Consider the following 20886-nt stretch of genomic DNA (forward strand, 5'->3'; position numbering starts at 1 on the left):
TGAACTGTCCTCTACAGTAGGACTTCCAGGGACTTTGTTTTCTGCCCAGACTCAAGTCTGCATGATGGGAGGGAGGGAAGGAGCTGTTTCAATATTTCAGGCTTTTGATCCTCGTTCAGTGAAATGGCAGATGGTGAGTCTGTCTGTGTCCACTATAAAAACTAATATCATTGTGCGAGCTTCTTTCTTCCCTGGTGGGGAAAGAGGCAAAAAACCCCAGAATCGCGCAAGGAATTTGGCTTGTATGCCAGGAAAAATTTGCAAGCAAAAGCAATTAAGCTCATATATAACTCTTTTCAGACTTTAATGTTTTGCAGTATCGTTTTTCATCTATTGAGTAGTACTGTCGCAGCATCAGAGATTTAACTTTTACATATTTTCATTATGCAGTCTTGTGCAGCTTTTGCTGATAACAGTCATTTGAAGTGTCAGTGCAACTGATGAAATCAGATGGACCATGAACGGTTTGGTTTGAAAGCTGTCACTGAGATGTATAACATATTTTTTTATTTTGCAGTTGCTTCATAAGAGTTTAAAAACAACACAAGATAATGTATATTCATTCATTCAGTAACACAAATTGTTCTGAGAGATACTTTTTTATTTGTATAATATAGCTTTAGGGGTGAATTAGTTACTTTTATTAGTGAAAAATTAACATCTATAAAGAACTTTGTGGTGTACTCTGTGGATTTAGGACTAGGTTTTTGAGGATTGCTCGACATAGCTGAGTCACAGGATTTTTCAAAAACATGTCTTTAAGTGTCACAATGGGACCTGCTGAGCTTTGAGCAGTTTGAAAGCCAGGCCCTTTTGTGGTTGTTCAGAATTAAAAATTAGTGAGCTGTTTTAAAAATCTGTTTTCCACATGGTGTATTTCCTTTATCATGGATAATGTCTCAATGAAAGAAGACTATAATCGATTAAAACTATTTTCCCTTTTAATTAAAAAATGTGATGCTGCTGATGTGCTTCTCCATCACTTTTCCAATTATTTTGGGAACAGCGGGAGACTGTATTTTCTTGGACATATGGCCCACGGTATTAATTTTTCTTTATTTTATGCCATTGCTTTCATGGTCCGTTCCTAGATATACACAAATTAAGAGTGAGCAAGACAAATCCTTTGTCATTTTAAGAAACATGACCTCAGAAGATAAAATAGGGTTCATCTTCCAGTTCGCCCTGAGCAAAAGACTTAGCTTTGTTGTTTGGCGTACATTTTGAGTCTACTTAATTCTCCTGCAATAATTAGGAGGGACTACTTTTTAGTTTCTTAGAGAACACTTGAAAAGGAAACAACACTACAAAATCATTCAAAGTCCCTGTGGAACTGGGTTGCAAAATCAGGTTCAGTTTTAACCATACAGACAGTAGAGGGGAGACTCTTCAGATTTTTGTTTTCAGGATGTGCTTTTTCTGTGGTGCTTCCAGTTTACTCCATGTCTCTGCTGAGGAGCTCTGCCTCTCCAACATAACCAGTGTTGCACAAATGTCTGTCTCCTGCTCAAGTGGAAACTAATGGAAGTCCTTTCTTATTCTATATTTTCCTTTGTTTACTAACTGTGTCACTGATAGTCATTAGTTGAAGCATTGCCTGTCCATGAGCTAACACACTGTTTGAGCTTGATTATCTACAGAGGCAAGGACATCTATGTGGCAAGGACAGACACCTAACGTTTTCACTTACTTTTCGGCGCTCTGTTATATCCTGAGAGGAACACTTCTAGCTAGGGATTTTGCTACTAAAAACAAAGCAAAAAATATCTTAAGGGTTGGATAACTAGAGTAAGAGGGTTCAGTGGCTGGGATATCTCCCTTTGGCACAGAAGTTCTAAATGTAATTCTCTTCTTTTTCACATTTCCTGGATAACCTTCAGCAACTTCTAAAGTCATTATGGCACGTTAGCTCAAAAATGGCATGGAAAACCTAGTTGCCAGCTAGCTGTGGTTTCCACACCTTACCTTCTTTTACCTATGGAAAGAATTAATTGGGATGCAGCAGTTGTGTGAGAGAAATCAGTCACTTGTTGCCCTTTTAAAAGATAGCGTGGAGTTCGTTTTGTTGTTGCGGCTCAGCTAGGCCCCGTAAGGTTAATGTGCTCAGTATCACTTTCAGTCTTTCTTTAATCTGAGTTATGAGGATAAGGTAATTTGGACCATGTAAATATAGACTGTTCTCTTTTGACAAGAACCAGCACACATAAATAGACATTTATCTGTAAGTAATTTCTTACTTGCTGTCAAATAAGGCCCATTTAGATTAAGATATTAACAGAAAACGACCATGTTAATGTACTTCATTCAAAAACAAACAGGCAAAGCCCACAGAGGAGAAATATTTCTGAATTTCCAAGAGCATTAGAAACAATGCAGAGGAAAAAATCATGAGAATGACTTGACATAGGACTGCTAAAGACAACAGACTTAAATAACAAATGGGCATATCATTAAAAAAAAATCAATACTCAAGAACACAGAAAATGGAGATGGAAAAGATACATTGGATCATATTCTGCATCTCCTGCTAGAGTACAATTGTTCACTCCAGTATGTCTTTTACCCAGTGTAGCCTTAAATTGTTCAAAGCAAATGAAATTCCTCTACTTCCTTTGGGAGTGTCTGCCACAGACTGAAGATCTCACTGTCAAGGGATGTTTCCAGCCGTTTAACCTAAATTATGCTTATTTTCCAACCATTGGTGCTGAAGTTCCCTCCTTGGTGTTTATACCTCTCACAAGGACCGTGCCATCATAGTCCCTTCGATATTTTTTGCTCATTATACAAACAAAAGGCAAGTCTCTAGAAATCAATCAAAAATGTCAAGCAGGGTGTTGCTGTTACATCGTAGCTGCCGGAATAGCAACGGGCACGTATCTGCACTTGCATCTTTCTCAGTTCCATGGTTAGTAGAGCAACTTTGCAGTAGGATGAATTAGCTGGAGGGTTGTGTGTGACCATACGGCTTCCAAACCAAGTACTTACGATATCATTGTCTGGCTTTGTGTTGGAAAGTGTATGCTTACCCAAAATGGGATGCGCAGAACCACAGTGTAACAAGGTAAACAGAGGCATAGCTGTTGCTATCCAAGTTTTTCAGGGTGCTCTGAGAGATGACTATCTCTAGAAAATTCTGTAGATCTTAATTTTGTGTAAGAATAAATGATTTTGATTAGCACCTTCTTGTAAGAGAAACCATGAAGAAAGCAGCGGTATGGAGAGGCCAAGCTTTTGTGGAATGTGGGTTTAGGTAGGAAGAAATACATTGAGCTACTCAAGCCCTCACATTGGTACTCTCCAGTCTTTCTTTTGGCCTTCAGAATAAATCATTGAAAAATTCCAGCTGTGATCACTTTCGAGGACATGCCCTTCTTATTCATTATCACATCATGACTCTGAAGCAGGCCAATTTCAATGTTTTGGCACCTGTTAGTTTAATTGCACCTCAGATTTGTATTTCATTGTATTCAGTTAGATGTATTGTGTCAAAAGCATACAAATAACAGGTAACAGCATACTCACAAAATGCAAAATGTTTTTCTTTCCTTGAAACCTTCCCTCGAAGATGCCCTTTTTTCCCGTAGATCCTTTCACTGTCTTTAAATACCAGCGACACCTTTAGCTCCACCCCGTCACACAATTTTCCTGTATCTTAGAGTCTTGCTGCCAGATGAGGACGCTGGACAGTGGGATTGGAACCTTCCCCCTCCCCGACTCAGGGAACCGATCTACAGGGCGACACGTTTCTAAGCAAGAATCAACCTTGGAAACAGAAGTCCTTGCACCCTCTGAGCAAGTTCTTTCAGCTCCTTCAGTAAAAGCCAAAACTCTTGAGCGAGAAGTGCCTTCAATAGCTAAGAGCCAGGAGTCTGTGGAAAGCATAATTAGTCACTCAACATCTGATCCAGCCATGACTGCCAAAGGAATACGACCTTTTCAAAGTCGCCTTCCAAAACCAGCTTCCTCAGGTAAAATGTCAATTACGCTGAAAATCACATTATTTCTGCCCTGATGTCTGTTTTCATTAGCAGAAGTCCTATAATAATGACAATTGATAACAGAAATGTTAAATGCAGAGCAGAAGATATTCTTTTTATGAATGCATAAGGTTAACAAGTTTGTGACCTGAGCCATATGGAAATTTTGTTACACATAATGCTTATCTGAGGAAGGAAAATGTGTTAAGTACTTCAGTCCTTTTCTCAAGAAACAGTACTTGAAGAAAAAACATATGCCAGCCTTGGAATTTGACTTGAATAAGATGCAGATGTTCAGCAATATTCAGGATCAGACTTTGCGGCAAAGTACAAAGCATAGCCATGTTGTGACATAGGAAAAAAAAATTCATAAAGACTTGCTTTTGAAACAGATTTGGACTAAGGACTCGTTTGTTCTCAATGCATAAATTCTGTCCAAATGAATATACGGACTTGACCTCAAACAAGGCTCTCATTACTTTACTATATTATACAAGTACCTTTCTATATACAAATATATAATACCTTATTTTCACTTAGCAGCTATGTGTGTGGTTACACTATAAAACAAAAGCTGACAAACAAATAAAGGGACTAGCAACCCGGCAAAGCACCAACAAATAACTTTGTATTAGTAAATAGTTCCATTGAGCTCTGTGCAATTCTTTATAAATGCACACTCACCATTTATGTACATTTTTGAAGGTTTTTGAGCTATTAGTATATATGTCAAAAACATTAGAAATCGTTACATACAGCATGATAAATATGGTACAAAACACAGTAAAAGTAATTGGTTTAATGCAGAAGAGTATTGTTTTGTCTTGATCAAATGCAATGTCCTGTATTTATTGGGGTTATGGTTGTTAGCGCTTTGTCAGCATAAGTATTTATTGCTCCTATAAAAGTTGTGAGTGTTTAACTTGCATAAATCTGTATCGCTCTATCTGTAGAAACGTTGCATGTAATTAGCATGTAAGGTTAAATATCAAGTTTAAGCTTAGTTTAAGGCCATCAAATATGTGCTCTGCTAATGAGCTGATGTATTGAGCCTAGGAGGAAAGAAGCCTCTTTTATATGTTCATAAGATGCATAACAGAAGAATTCTAATTAAAGATCTTAGAACTTAGTTGATTTAGCAGTGTTCCCAGTGCAGTATTGTAATGGTATAATAGACTGCAAACACACATTGTGTGCTTCATTGCAGACTCTCCTACTTGTTTCAAATCAAACCTAAATAAAAGATATTTTAATACTTAGTATTTTTTAAATAAATGCACTGTTAATTAATGGTAGAGCTAAGAACGATTTAGAAGAGAAATCTTAGTTATAGATTATACGCTACATGCTTGAATAGCCACATGTGTGACCTCAATTCAGCAGTGTGCTATAGAGTAGAGTCCATGATTAAACACTGTCATTATAACAAATTGAACAGAAACTGCAAGCATTGAATTGCTTCATAAGAAGTCCGTAGCAGTAAGACTGTTCTGATCTTAATGCTAATATTCACTGCAGCAACCTTGTAAGGTTTGTATCTTAATTAAATTGTCATGAAGAGATGTTAAAAAAAAGTAGTATACATCAGATGGTGGGGTCAACTCATTCTTTACTAGAATATTTTCATTCGATTCTTCTCTCCCTCACTTTCTCATCCAAATTACAATTATCACTTTATTTCATACGCAACATCTATCTTCTTTGATGTTCTGATTTTGCATAGTGCAAATATAGCAAATAAAAAGCATAGCTGATTGAGAATTTCTGCTAGAAAGGTACTTCTAATTATATTTATGTTAACAGACTGTTCTCTCTCTGAGAACATAAAATAGCAAAGCAGATCCTACAATGCCTAGAAGTAGTTATTGAATGTTGTTTCTTATTTGAAAGAGTATATATTTTAAAACTAATATAGGGATTTAAATCCATGCCTTCCTTTTCTCATTTTAACTGGAAAAGGCTTTGGATCAAATTCTGCCACTGTAGTTGTTGGAATTATTCCAGTAAGTTAGTAAGTTGTTCCTTTGAGTAGTAAGGTATTATTTGACATAATGAAAGTATCATGACTTGCCCCTAGTTTTTACTGAATTATAATTGAAACACTGTCATGAAGATGCTGATGAGACCTACAATTTAAATAATGTCTCTCTTAATTCAGGAGTAATTAACCTTGCAAAGCAAAGTGAACAAGAACCAAGTTCTGTGACCTCTGTCTCATTAGAGCATACTGAAGAAACTGTGGAAAATAGAAAAGTTCTTCCAGAGTGGACCACCAAGAAAACTACTAAAACAAAGGTATAAATTGTCATCTATTAAATGAGATATGTATTGTGGTGTAAAGAATCAGAAATGGTGAATGTTTTTATTATAGTTGGAAGAGTAACTAGCAATCTAACAGCTACAGTTACTTTCTTGCCCTTCGTTTGCATTCTCATTATTTATTAATTATAATAATACAGCACCCAAAGGTACTTTGACCTCATGGTTTATAAACATATTTTAATTAAAAACCTCACAGGCATTTTATAGACAAGGAAATTGAGACCTTTTACCCTGGTTTTCTCTTCAAGAAACGTGACCTTGTTTGTTTGCCTGCCTTGAGATTCGGATCTCTTTTCTTCCCCAGGCCTGGGTTTCCTTGTCTGTATGGCTGTGTAGTACGAGCGTTTGAGCAGATGTGCTGTGAAAGTATTGTGAAAGAAAAAATACTTTTCTTACATCTTTCTGTGTGGTTTTGGTTAATCCCTGCAATGATCTGTCTGTCCTTCAGTCTTTTCATAAAAACTGTAAAAAGAACAGGCAAGTGCATATACCTGTGTAAAAGCTACTGCTGATGGTTGTCAGGTTATTCACATTCAGGAATGACAGGCTGTCAAGCCCTGGGAGAAGTACAGGGTCAGCAGGTTAACAAAGAGAGAAAAAAACTTGATCAAGAAAGCGGGCGCTAGGCAAGGAAATTGTCAGACACTGCTAGATAATAAGCCTTACATTACAAGATGCTAAAAACATTTTGTTCCGTAACTTTTTTGCATGTCTGCTTTATCTATGTATTTACCGACTGCGTTATCTCACATTTTTATATGGCCCACGGTCTGGATATTTGGGACAGAAACAGAGAGAGAAAATTACTTGTCTTGTATATCATTGACAAACTGGCGGTGAATCCTCTGTAGTGCAATAGTTTTGGCTTCCAAGGAACAACCACATCAGTGCAGTCTTCACCTTGAGCCAGTTGTGACGGATCACCTCCAGTCCCAAAACCATCTTAACACATGATACATGTGTTACTGCTAATTAGTCTGCCTAAGAGTCAGAAGTCTCAGTGTAGGTGGACTGAATGTGTCTAGGTGGTTTTGGAACTACAGCTGACTTGCAATCTCCCAATTTTACAGATAATATTGGGCATACCTGGCTACATGCAGGTATCCTCAGGTCTGGTGCCCTCTCCACAAGTATGTACTTCCTATCAAATGGATGTCCTTCTGCATCAGTTAAAAACTGCTGTATGGATGCGAAGATGGGGAAAAGAATATCACTTTCTGAAAAACAGAATTAAAAGCTGTTTTGAGCCATGATAGGCAACTGGGGTTAGGACAGCAGGTGGTATTTGTACCTGTAGATGCCACTAACTGAGCAGTGTCAGGCTTAGCATCCCCACACCCGTTCTGTGGGTCTTATTGTACTGAGCTGCTGCTCCTGAAAGTTTTAAGCCTTCAGGCCTTCTATGATTAGAAGCTGTCCAGAGCTGTCAGCATTCCTATTTACTCCCAGAAGAAAATCCTTAGTGTTGCTTCCTGAAGAAAAATGGGATAGGAATCAGCTGGGAATTAAGGGCTCTCCAGTACTGTAATGTAAATGCCAGGACAAGGGACATGAATTTAGGACGAATTTAGTATTTACTGGTATAGAGAGCATGAGCATTGTCTACTGGCCATCCTAATTGCCTCTAGAATTGCTTGCAGCAAACCATTTGATGTGGGATAATGTTATATGTTACAAATACACTGTACTAAACATACTTGAGAAGTTTTAAAATTGAACTTGATGGGTGCAATTGTCTAAAAATGTTGGTATATTTGAAAACAATGTTGCAGTGAAAAGAAAAAAGGTAAAATCTGGACTGTGTCTGCCAGACTAACTCAGGATACTTACCAGGACAAGAATGTGTTATTTCCCCCACGATGGACTGATGATTGCTTACTTGAAGGAGAAGTGGTTAGTTAAACTGATGTGGACTTTTTTCTAGTTGAAGTATCAATTTATACTGCCTGATGAATATAGAATGTTCCACTCCTAATACCATCTTCGGAATTATTTTTATATATGTGCATCATCTGAATGATGGCAATACCCTTAATTTGTACAGGACAGAGCTCTGAGAGTGTGTACTTATTCTGCGAGCAGCAGTGACACTGAGCTGGAGCCAGAGTATGAAAAAAATTATTTTAGGACTGCAGAGGAGACTTTTGTAGAGTTAACGAAGAACAACAAACAAGGTAATTGAAAATTTGTGCATAAAAATGTATATCAGTCATCTCCACTCTGACTCAGCAGCAGATAGTGTCCTTCATTAAACTTGCTGTCTAGTTTTAACGTTCTAACCTCAGATCTTACTTCAGTCTAATTTTCCATTAACTTTTTATTACTTTTTGCTTTTTATTCTATGTGTGTATCTTTTTTTTCTCTCTTCCACAGTTTTTGCTAGCAGGGGCTTAACTCATAGGTTTTTATGCATAAATCCCTGCAGCGTAGGTAAAAAGAAGCCTTCTGTACATTATTACAAAATGTAAAAGGTGACTATATAGATAGCTTCCCTTTTTTCCTTTTAATTATATTAGCCAGTTGAAATAACTAAATGATCAAGGCCTTAGTTTTCCAACCTCTGTTTCAAAGTGATGTTGGTTATAGTGCCATAGTGAAGTCTCTCTCATTGTCCTCTGTGCGTATATTGCCATTTTCAAGTATCAAACCTTTTTGCAAGAATTGATGGCAATTTGGAATTTACTGAATTCCAAAAACACATTAAGTGAAGTTCTTGAGGTAATAGTTTTCTGTGTGTTTAATAACCCAAGAAATTGCTGTCTTGTCTTGACCACCAGCTTCCCGTGCTGCAAGCCACCTTTCAGGGCAGATGTGTGCCCTCTGGGAGGGGGAAGAGAGTGTGGCTCGTATCCTTGCCTACGCAGCCGGTGGCTTCCCTGCAGGAGATAAATTCTGGCGAGTGCAAAGGCCAGTGCAAGGTCTCTGCACCACAGAAGCCCTGAGAGCTTAAGCAGTACTTCAGTGATTCACAGGATTTGTGCTGACCCTCTGCACAGCAGTGAGCTTGACCTAGCAGAGATTAGCACCTACAGTAGATACCGCAGTGATGAATGCATTAAAAGTGCCATGGACAGCTAGATACTGTTGACAGACATACTGTGCTCTTTAGTGTCTGCGGGGAGTTGGACTTAAACATTTGGCATTTTCAGAGCTAATCCATTTTTTCTGATTCCACCAGAGAGAGAGCAGAGTAGGAAGCCAGGACCGTTTATTTACATTACTCCTGTAACTTTGTATTTTTAATCTGTATGAATCATTGCAAGTCATTTAACTCAGCCCATAAACGCTTCTTTTTACAGGTTTTGCTTTTTACAAATCATGTTCTAATACAAGAAAGATGTGTTTTGTTGAAGAGGTAGATAAGCATTTTTTTCTTTATTGATCACAATTTGCAAAAAAATTGATTTTATCCTGGGTAAGCAGTTGCATTAAATGGCAGCAGATTCCAAGTTTAATAATACCTAAGCATTACTTGAAGTCACCATTTTACACAGCAAATCATTAATTTTGTGTATATGGCTAACTTTTGGGCTAGTAACTAAACTAAAATTCATAACGGCAATTGAGACAAGTAGAAAAGAAAATTATAAAGCATTATTGCAAAAGTATTTCTGCTGTGGTCATTCTTTATGGTCAAGATTTCCGTTCTGTGTTCTATAAATGCAGTTCTCACATCATATTAATAACAATACTTTATTCCATTTTTGGTTCAAAGATCTTAGCTTCCTTATGCACAAAAGTGATATAATCCTAAAACATCCACATGAGGCTGAGGCAGGGGCTGCAGCAAAACAATTCATAGAGAATATTTTTGTATGTATAGATAATTATCTTTAGAATCATAGAATTGTCTAGGTTTCCACCACTTCCCTGGGCAATCTGTTCCAATGCTTGACAACTCTTTCTGTGAAGAAGTTTTTCCAGATATCTGTCCTAAACCTCCCTTGGTGTAACTTGAGGCCATTTCCTCTTGTCCTATCGCCTGTTACTTGGGAGAAGAAACCAACACACATCTCACTACAACCTCCTTTCAGAGAGTTGTAGAGAGCGATAAGGTCTCCCCTCAGCCTCCTTTTCTCCAGACTAAACAACCCCAGTTCCCTCAGCTGCTCCTCAGAAGACTTGTTCTCCAGACCCCTCACCAGCTTCGTTGTCCTTCTCTGGACACACTCCAGCACCTCAATGTCTTTCTTGTAGTGAGGGGCCCAAAACTGAACACAGTGCTTGAGGTGGGGCCTCACCAGTGCCAAGTACAGGGGGACAATCACTTGACAATCAATTTATTAGATGGGTTACCAAAGCATTAATGAACTTTTCACTGGTTGCACAACTGTAATGTTGGAGTGATTTTCATTTTCCATTTATGAGTGGGGAACAGAAAGACTGAGAGACTGAATGCCCAATGCAAAGGCTATTAAAACTCAATGATAAGACCTTCATTGATTTAGTGGGCTTTGGATGACATTCCCAATACATTTCGCAAAGTTACAGAGAAGGTCAGTAGAATAGCAGGGAATAAGCCAAATATTCCAGGTTCTTCTGTTTCAACCATGAAAATGTTTTTATTCCAGTTTCATTAAGGTTTTATCTTGATGCGATTCTGTTGGAGGCACTGGAGGCAGAGGCTCTTCTAATGCTATAGGTTATAAGGCAGAGTTGAAGTTTGGGTAACAAGAAGTGTGAGGAAAGACGCTAATGATCATGTAAACCTCTGACTCCTGTGCGTTCTCATGGAGCTGCAGAAAATCTCTCTGGTTTTCTTTTGATCTTCTGAATAGTTTTCAGCCTTGGACTTTGGAAACTGAGGTTTTATTCCTAATGTTCTTGTATTACAGTAAGATCTATAACAAATGGGTAATACCTGTTTCTTACCTTACTAATGTATTTTTTTATACTGTTGAATTCATTAGCTAAAAACGTAGTGAAAAGGAAAGAATTATCAAATATAGTCAAACCAAAAGACATGCTACAGGAACTTAGCCCATCAGCCATGTAAGGCTATTAAGAGAGAGGAACAAAATCTTACAGCAAATAAATAAGTAGAACGAGCTCCCCAAATTAACCATCTCGTCTATAATTTAAAAAGAAAGGAAATTAATTCTGGCTGTCTCATACCATCTCCTTCACCTTCAATATTAAGTATGAACAGTCCTCTGTATCTGCATTGATTGGAGAGATAGGAGCTAGTATTTAAATGCTTTTATTACATTTAATTCCAGATACCTTAAAACATTGTAAATACATTTAAAAATTGTAAAATTATATTACAATGTATGTAGACTGCATTTCATCAATTAAATATGCCATAACGATATTATTTTTAATATCTCTTACAGCTGAGCAGGAAAAACAAAATCAGAGAAAGTCATTTCTGGGGAACCCAATGTCAATCTTGGATTTATACCAACACAGTCTCTATGGCCATTTTGGAGAGGACGGACCTGAACAATTAACACATTACAGTTTAATTGAGCAGCTGAGTGGAGCTTCCAGTAAAGACAGCAAGGGCAAGGAGAGCCCAAGTGTGAGTAACTGTGATTTTCATATGGCTTCTCATTTTCTTCATGATTATTTGTATTTGTCTCTTGTTTTTTCCTCAGTGTGTTGATTGATTACAAAAACCAAGCACACTTGAAAACAACAGCATGACCCACAGAAGAGTAAAGATCTAAATATTTTTAGAACAGAATGTTACATTCTGATGCTCACCTGTCATAGAATTAGACTTCCAAAATTGACAAGTAGAGACAGGCTAGCACTAGCACTCTACCATTACAGAGGAGTTGAAATTTAAGGCTAGCAAAAGAACACACAATTTATCTTTCAAGGCTGCTCCTTCACATATAGTTAGGTAATAGGTATAGCACAACATGCAGTAAATGAAGTAAACATCTAAAGTAGTATTCCTGAAAATTCAAATGAAATTACGCTATGGAAATCAGATATCTTCTGCTCTCTTTTGAAATAACTCTTGGTGTTAGCTCTGGAACTCCTGATTTGAACATTTTAAACATCTTTTGATGAAGATCAGTCCTGATCTGGTCCTGACCAGTCCAGATCTTGATGCTAAACTGAAACAAATTTGTTTTCTCCGCTTACTTCATGTGAATCCACTTGCTATTTATTTCTGTCTCTAAAAATATTGAACCTGACATCATGCAGTCTCAACAACCCTGAAAAGCAACTTCTCAACCTGCTCTTTTCCTCCTCTTTTCTCATGCCTTCTCCTCTCATCCTCACACTTCTTTCTCACTATCTCTCTCCTTTGCTCTAACAAGCCTATTTGTTTGAAAATAGAGCCACCCAGCCATGGTCCACTGTAATCATTTTGCCTCCATGTTCAGTCTCTTTACCTAGCTCTTCTTCTTTTTAAATACAAGCTCTTTTGTTTCTGTGTGTAGCACTCAGCACATTTTAGGTATATTACAGTATAAACAAAGGTGGTAGCAGAAAATAATGAATGAGCTATTGTTTTGTAGCATACTGGTATAAGTGAAAAAGAATTTTTATCTCTTCCCAGACCCCAGTTTCCAGCTTCAGAAAGTCACTGTGCATTGTAACTTCAGAGGTGATTAACTCCAACCAAAGTTAGAGTTTTACAGCTTTCGGGAATCTGGGCCAAATGTGCAGAAGGAATGTGTGGAACAAACTGGCAATGGCCCTGTTTATTCCAACTCTGCTGGCATGAAAGCCCTGCTTAACTGAATATTAAATTGACTCACAAACTTCAAAAGAAAAGCCCTGAAATGTATCTGCCTCATTTCCCAATCAAACAAATTCCACTAGTACCCAGAATATGATTGAATTTGTGTATATTTGGGTCATATTAGAAAGAACAATTTTAAAGAATCTGGCTTCATAGTTGGGAAGAAGAAAAGGAAAACAAAAAAGGTAGCAGAAGAGTAGTAAAAAGGATAGATGAGAGAAAATAATTTGAGCATCCACTTAGCTCCTCATCTTGAACATCTAGAAATTCGTAGCTTAATTATGCAGATGAGATGAATTATATATGCATGTATCTATATATATAAAAATATATAAAAATCAATTCTGCCTTATGAAGGACAAGGTCTTTTGCTATTAACAGAGCAATTAGATTTGGTTCCACTATACAAAAGTGGCTCAGATTAGCATCTACTTTTAATTCATTCTTCTTGTGCGTTTCCTGTACATGACATCTCCGCAATGTGCCCAATCAGCATCAAAACTTGAACAAAACTCATTGAAATAGTCTTAGGAGCCTTGTAAAAATCCATCATTAAACTGGAAGGCAACAGGTGTAACTCAGCACTAGCATTTTTCATGCATTATGTTGGGGGGCTTTTGAGATTACTTTTTGAGGATCTGAAATAGCTCTCAAAACAGCATTGCCTCTTGCTGAACAGTGAAAGCTCAATAAAGCACTAGAGATTTGCCTATTAGTATTAAACTTTTCAGAATGACAAATGAGAAGCACTAACCATGAAAAGCAGGTTGCCCTGAACTCCTTGTTTGAACCAGCACGGCAAATTTTTCTGAGCTGTAATTTGTCCAAACCAAGAAGATCCACAGTCTGTTTAAATTGGAACTGTGTGATCTGGAACATTACCCACAAAAAAAAGGGGAACACCTGAAACTGAGGCACTTATGGCCAACAACTCTAAAAGAAAACAGAAATTTTGAGGGTGGGTGGGGGGCGAGTGCAGCTTTCATGCAGAATATTTGGCATTTTGAAAAAGGAAATGCTACATGCTTCGAATTTCATTCCCAAATGGTGTGTGTGAAGCCTTAAAAAAAAAATAACAACCAAGTGTCGTGATGGACAGAATGAGTTTACACTGCTTGTCGAAAGAGCAGTGTGCTGTATCAGTCCCTCAGCCCAATTAAATTGGACTGTACAGCACCAGTACGATAGTGGCTTCAGACTGGGTGCTCTAATGAGACATTCTGGCAGGAAGCTCTGTTAACCCAGGCTTACTGTCATTTGAATTGTCTCCTTCTCACCGAACATATCCACCAGCGTTACCCCCAAAGTATATACACAACAAGTTTTATCAGCAAAAAAGTATTGCACTGAAGGAGTTTCAAAAGGGAAACAACCAATGGGCAATTACTATGATAAAGGGACACTGAATGGACAGTTGGAGGAATCAAAAACAGCTTTTACACATTGACAGGAGAAATATTTATCGTTCCAGCTTCTTATCTGCCAAGTCTTAAAGAGCATCCTGGTTGAATTCTCTTGGCACTGAGACCAATTTGATGTTACATTTATTTTGACCTGGGAAACTTATTCTGAAATAATGTCATCCTTTTGTACGCTGCAGAATTTTGGACAATAAAAACAAATCACAATTTCAAACAAAGGAATGAAACGCATTGAATCGTGGACATAAAACTTTCACTTAAATTAACAGCCATGATGTATTTTTCTCATGTAGGATTTTGTAAACTAGAAACTATAACTTTTATGTGTATCAATTGAATTAATTTGAATGAAACAGAAATGTTTCTGATTTAATAAAGCATACACAGCACCTGATCCAAAGTCCACTGCAGTCCCCCCATGGGAGACACCTATTCAGTGAAACTTCAGGTGCATTAAACAGCTGTTCCTCTTCCTTGTAGCAGTAACTGGTAGTGCCTTGAGCAGTTTGCTGACATCATGATTGCTACCATATTTTTGCAATGAAAAAATTGTTTCACATTTCAATTAATTTATCGTTTAGACTTTAAAAGCTCAGTGACTTATTTTTTCTCATAAGAATTCAGAAAACAAGATAAATTTCCCTCACCCAGGCCCATTATTTATTAACCTATTTTATAATCAAACGAGAACCAACGCAAGACTTTTTATTGTCTTCTTTGTTCCCTTGGAGAAGTAACTGAGTTGGTCAAAGATTTTATTACTTAATCATCCTTATGATCCCAGAGCAGCATGAAAAATATGTTTTCTTCTCTGTCCTTAACCAACCATCACATACTTTTTTTCTGTAGTACAGCCCTTCTTGCTTTCTTTTGTCCCTATGTATTACTCAATTTGAGTCACCATGAAGGCTTGTTTGTATTTCAAGGCATGACTTGTACCCTTTACGGAAAAGATCCTTTATGGAAGAGGTTGGTACCCATCACAAGCTTCTAAATTCTCTTGTATTCCCTAGGTTGTGGTGACATACATGAGAAATCTGACATTTCTGGCACAGTTACAATGTTAACTACATCAGCAATTTAACTACGGGGCTCATTTAACGAAAGAGGCTTGCTTGTATGTGCAGTGTGACGTTAGGGTCTTACTCAACACGGCAGAGTTTGTATGTGTTGTACAGATGATTCATGAAAGAGATCAAATGCTCAAATCACCATGTCTTGCAATTCAAGTAGATATTAGAGCTTGCTGAAAAATACAGGAAAACGAAAAATTAGAGAAGTTGCTGCTCTTTTGGCTGCATTTACAAATGGGACTCATGTGGCGGCATTCCCAGATAAACTTAAGGTTTTTTTACAGCTAAGTAAGCTGATTGGGAGTTAATGCTATACGATTGACTCGTTGCACTCACAAGCCTTCTCATGCATCGTATTAACAGAGGGGAATATCCACAAAAGGACTAGAAAGAAGAATAAGAAAATTTGGTAATGCCACAAAACTTGCCATCCTCAAGGATCCCAGAGCATTAAGCTGATACTATAGAGCATGTTCTTGCATTCCTGAATTAGTTAAAGCAGCCTAGACACTTCTGCAGGCTACACTAAACAGGAGTAAGGGGAAAACAAGGGCAGCCATGAACTGCTTCTGCTTTCGTTTGGCCTCCTACAGAGATCAGTAAGTCTTGAGTTAGGGTATGAATTGGCAGCACACTGGGTACTTCGCACTGTTCACCTATTTAGGCAGCTCCTGGAGAACGTGCCAGCAAAGTTTATGTGCCTGATTTGGGTTCTCTGAGTCACTTTCTGAACCTGCCTTATTCTCTCTGAAAGAGGAAAGCTCTTAGGCTTTTAAATGGAGCCCCTCTTAAAGAGACTCTCCATATTTAAATGTCTGAAGTAGTTCCAGGGAGCCTGTGTGCATTCTGCTTTTACAGAGAACTGATTTTTTTTTCACATTATCAGATATGCTTAGGAAGGCATTCTGTTTATCACATGTGAAAAAGCCTAAGGTGCTGATTTGGGTCCAATTAGCAGCTGGGAAGAGCTGCATCCTAAGAGTTTAAAGTGGGGAGGAGGTATTGACCTGTGGAACTCCTTGCTTCTTTGCATTGACCAGAGAGCGGGAGCCTATGCAGCTCGCTCACACCGAGTACCCAGCTTTCAACCCAAAGTCAGCAAGATGCACAGTGCCCCAAGCTTTCCTCTGTGGAAAACTAGTAAAAAGCAGCTATTGCAGCAACCGTTTGTATTTCAGAGAGTGAAACTGCATCCCAGTGCACCCTCAAGTGAGCACTAAATAATTACCTTGCTTATGCTTTCATAATAACAAGAGTTCCTGCAGGTGGGCAGCACTGAGTGATATTTGCCTGGTTGCTTGGTCTCAGGATCTCAGTTTCGCTGTCTGTAAATTGGGGACAGCAATACCTATCTCATGTTGTAACCAGAAAGGAAATGGCAAATGCTGGAGATGACCTAGGTCTTAGCTTGTTTTGCACAATGTGTGTGTTACTGCAAATACAGAATTTGAAGCAACTCTTACAAATTATTATACTAGAAAGTAATAGAAGATAGAAGGGGTCCCTTGTCAATAAGAGAAAGTATCTAGATGGGCTAGATCAAATCCAGGAATTAGTTGATCGTGGATTTCTGTGTACTGATTGTATAATTCAGTTACTGTGTATCAAGCACAGAAACCTCACCTCTTCATTGCTGTTTTCCTAGCCAGGTTTAAGACAGCAGAAGCTTATGAGGTGAGGAAGGAATCAGATATATTTCCTTTCCTAGCCCTGATGAAACTAAGATGTTAAGGAAGATACTACCTTACTACAATTTGTAGACAGAGAATAAGTCTGCAGACTCATTCACCTGGCTTTTGTGTTTTTAGATCAGTGCTTTTCTTTCATGTAAGGAATTAGTATATAAAGTCTTTGCATATGTTTGGGGAGGTAGTTTATGAATGTAAACATTAGGTGATGTCAGCCTAGAACCAGAGACAGGTGCTAATTCATTCAGGATCAGCTATCCTTTCATCCTCCCTGCCACAGAAACTGAAAATAACGTTTACTACTAATGTTTAACGTTGCTTTTGTATTAGATCTTCAAAACTCAGATCATGTTAGCACAGAGTGTATACAGAAGATCCAGCAGCAGTTTTAAAAAGGGCAGTATTACAAAGGGAAAGTATACTACCCAGCAGACTTGTATGTCCATCTAGGACTGACCTCCTCTGTTTTGGAAGCAGAGCGAACTACCTCACCCAGAGAAAAGGAGCACGTACTGGGCACTGTGTTAGGACACAAGCCAGAAGCCTCACGGTGGTGTAAAGCCACACAGACGTACCTGCTGAGGTCAGAGTGCAGACCAGTCACGGCAGCCCCGAAGTGGCCCAGCTGGAGCTAAGCTGCCCCCGAGCTCGCTTGCCTCATGCGTGCTTGCTCGGAGCTGCCCTGGACCTCTGCTCCGGAGCTGGTGCTGCCGGGCAAGGTCACGTCTGTCTGCTGCCACCACGGGGAGGTCACTGAGAGCACTCACAGGAGGCCTCACTGGGCATGGACTGCACTACTGAAATAGCCACTCTATGCACCACAGCCCCCCCACGCTCCCTAAACGTGGTGTGTATGGAGGTCTTTAAGCTACGCATGTTTCCATTTGTCAAAATTGTCTGAATAGAATTTCCCCACTGACAGGCTTGGGGCTGCGAGACTTCCTTTCTATTTAATCAAAGGGGTTTGATTCTCAGATGAATGATGCAATACTTGTTCCGTCAAAGCAAAGACTATCTGAGTAATTACCCAAGTTGATGTAAGATCTATTGTCAGGGGAATTTTATAGGAGTATTTGACAACCTAAGTGACAAAAATCACAGGAGCATGATCTGATAAGAAAACAGATTTTACCATACCACCCATGGGAGTAGTATGGAATTAAAAATATTTTTCCTAGCCGCAAGTCTGATTCAACCCATGTGGGGAAATGTGAAATTAGAAATAGGCTAGAATGTCCCCAAACATCAGCAAATCCCACGTCTCTGCATGTTTTTTTCCCCTCCATAGGGCAGGTTCACATTCCGAGATCTTCTACCGAGCTTTATATTCCTAATCAGGTCTTATTGTTTCTAGTTCGTGGGCATCAAAGTTGCCTCCAAAAAGTAAAGTGAAGAGACAGCAAAACAAGCAATTTGAAGGCTGCTAGGCAGTCTCCTGGGACCAAAGTCTCACTTGACGTGTATCGCTTAAAAGAAATGTTGTGTAGTGTGGAAGAACATTCTTACAGTTAGCCTGAGGAACTAGCTTGGCAACAATAAAAAGCTGCAGTTATACAGAGACTCATTTCTCTCCCTGTGCCTTCTAGGTGAAACAACTGAGGCTTCTTACACTGCTTAAGGTTTTAGGAAAAAGTCATGCAATGGAGAGTGGCTCAGCAAGGAGGATGGTAACATTCTCTGTAACTTTTTTAAGTTTCTAAAAGGCTTTGGCAAGGCAAAACGACATTTGGAAAGCAGAGTCCGCCAGAGAAAATAACTTTTTTAATGGTATGCGAGGGATATTTTTAGGAAAAACATATCCTAAAAAAACTGGAAGCTGTTATCTGCTGATACAGTTCTGCTTCTAGCACTAATGGACTTTTTAGTACTGTGCCACCAAATCCCATTCTGACTAGCCCTCCAGCTGGCGTAAAAGTTCTCTCTATTTTATGTTTGGTTCGTGTATTTATGGGGATGGGTAGGTGGCGACATTTTAACTCAAATATCTTTTAGCACAGCGTTTTAAAAGAGTATTTGGATATTGGTGAGGGACAGAAAGTCTTTGGCATAGTACAGCAGGCTGAGTGGCATTTAAAACACATGGTGTGCAAGGCTAGCAGAAGAGTTTGGATGTGAGTCTGAGAGAAGACGCGGAGGAAGTGAAAAGCTGTAGCTATGGGAGGAAAGTTAAGGACTTGAAGCATCACTGGCATGTAGGTGCACTTCTAGTGCCTATGGCACAGTGTCATGGAATGCTAAATCCCCAAGTAACTCACAGCACGGAGTGAAGTGTGCCTATGTGGTTTGTCGAGTGCCAGATGCAGATGTGTGGGCTTGTCTGATTTAAGGCAGCACACTGAGCTGTCCTGTAGCCACAGCTGGAGTGTTGTGCTCACTGGATATAACCCCTTTGGCACTGTAAGGAGGGAAGAAATTTGCCCTTTTTTAGTGGAAAAACTGGATCACTGGAGCAGAAACCCCATATCCCACCATCTCAGCAAGTAATTTCAAATTACAGAGAGAACCTTGTCTTTTCAGCATGTAGGCGCTGCATAACCACATTACACACTGGCCCAGATGTCGCAAAAAGTCCTGCAGCTCATTTGCTGGAGTCCCCGGAGAAACGGTCCAAAACTGCTTGTGTACAAATGCCCAGAGCAACACAGAGCTTTACAGAGCTAATTTACAGTGATCCTGCTTGGGCACAGCGTTAGCACAGCTCCTTATGGCCTGGTTACTCCAGGCCATTTCTCAGCAGGGCTGAGGAGCTGAAATAAGCGGGCTGTTGATAAGACCCCACCACATTTGGTCCCAGCCCACCCACCTTGCTCATCAGTATCTTCCCAGCACACTACACTGTGCCTTGCAGATACATCCTGAGCACTATAATGCCTATTTGCCTATATAACTGAAGATTTCATAAGGATTTAGTAGACACTGTGGCTCTTAGGTGTAAGTAGGTAGAGCCTTTAGTCTAATGAGAACCAAAAGTACATATTGAATAAAAGTATCATTTGCTAGTGATTTCCCTGAGTGGAAAACGTTCTGAGCTGGTTTTCAAAGGTTTGACAGATGGAGCTGCTGTGATTTGCAGCATGGCCCGAAGTGCACTAATGTTTCTGCCATTTGTAACCAGACACTCTTCAGTCCTCCATCTTTGGAAATAAAGCTTCAGGTTTCATTTCTCTCTGCGTTGAATTGGAATATGATAATAATACTGGAGGCCAGAATGGAATTCAGGGCACATTAACAGCAACAAATGATAAATATTAGTAAGCTTGTGAGATAATGTAATTGTTGTAATGGTAGAAATTTATTATTAGTAATAAAAGAAAAAGCTAAAAAATAAATTGGGTACAATAAACAGTGGATTGACTCCATCAAGATAAGAGCAGTAGGGCAGAGAGGTATTCAGTGAGCTGTTTGTTTTCTGAAGCTAGAAAATATTTTGACTCCAAGAGGAGCATCTGATTAGCAGAGTTAAATGAGATGAATAATGCTGTAATATTTTTGTGAATTGTTTTTCCAGCTGAAACTTGCCTTCCCCATCTGTAACAGTGATATGTTTTGCATAAAGCACTCAAACATCATGCAGGGAAGGGTAGAAAATGACTGATCTTTCACTATGAGCATTCTGTTCTGAGCAGAATATGAGGAGTAAGTTACACAGCTGATGGTAGCAGGAACTGTGGCAGTATACTGAAAATATATTAGCAAACT

The 20886-nt window shown here is 38.8% G+C and overlaps 1 protein-coding gene across 1 annotated transcript in view; it reads left to right on the forward strand.

Annotated features, from left to right (window-relative positions):
• Window positions 1-20886, forward strand: part of NCKAP5 (NCK-associated protein 5) — a 372018-nt gene that overhangs the window by 333830 nt on the left and 17302 nt on the right. The window contains exons 15-19 of the mRNA XM_009895863.1: window positions 3657-3968; window positions 6136-6272; window positions 8344-8473; window positions 11636-11823; window positions 18774-18854. Of these exons, the coding sequence (XP_009894165.1) occupies window positions 3657-3968; window positions 6136-6272; window positions 8344-8473; window positions 11636-11823; window positions 18774-18854 (848 nt within the window). The remainder of the gene's footprint in view (window positions 1-3656; window positions 3969-6135; window positions 6273-8343; window positions 8474-11635; window positions 11824-18773; window positions 18855-20886) is intronic.

Source organism: Charadrius vociferus, unplaced genomic scaffold (assembly GCF_000708025.1).
Source record: "Charadrius vociferus isolate BGI_N301 unplaced genomic scaffold, ASM70802v2 scaffold862, whole genome shotgun sequence".
NCBI lineage: Eukaryota > Metazoa > Chordata > Aves > Charadriiformes > Charadriidae > Charadrius > Charadrius vociferus.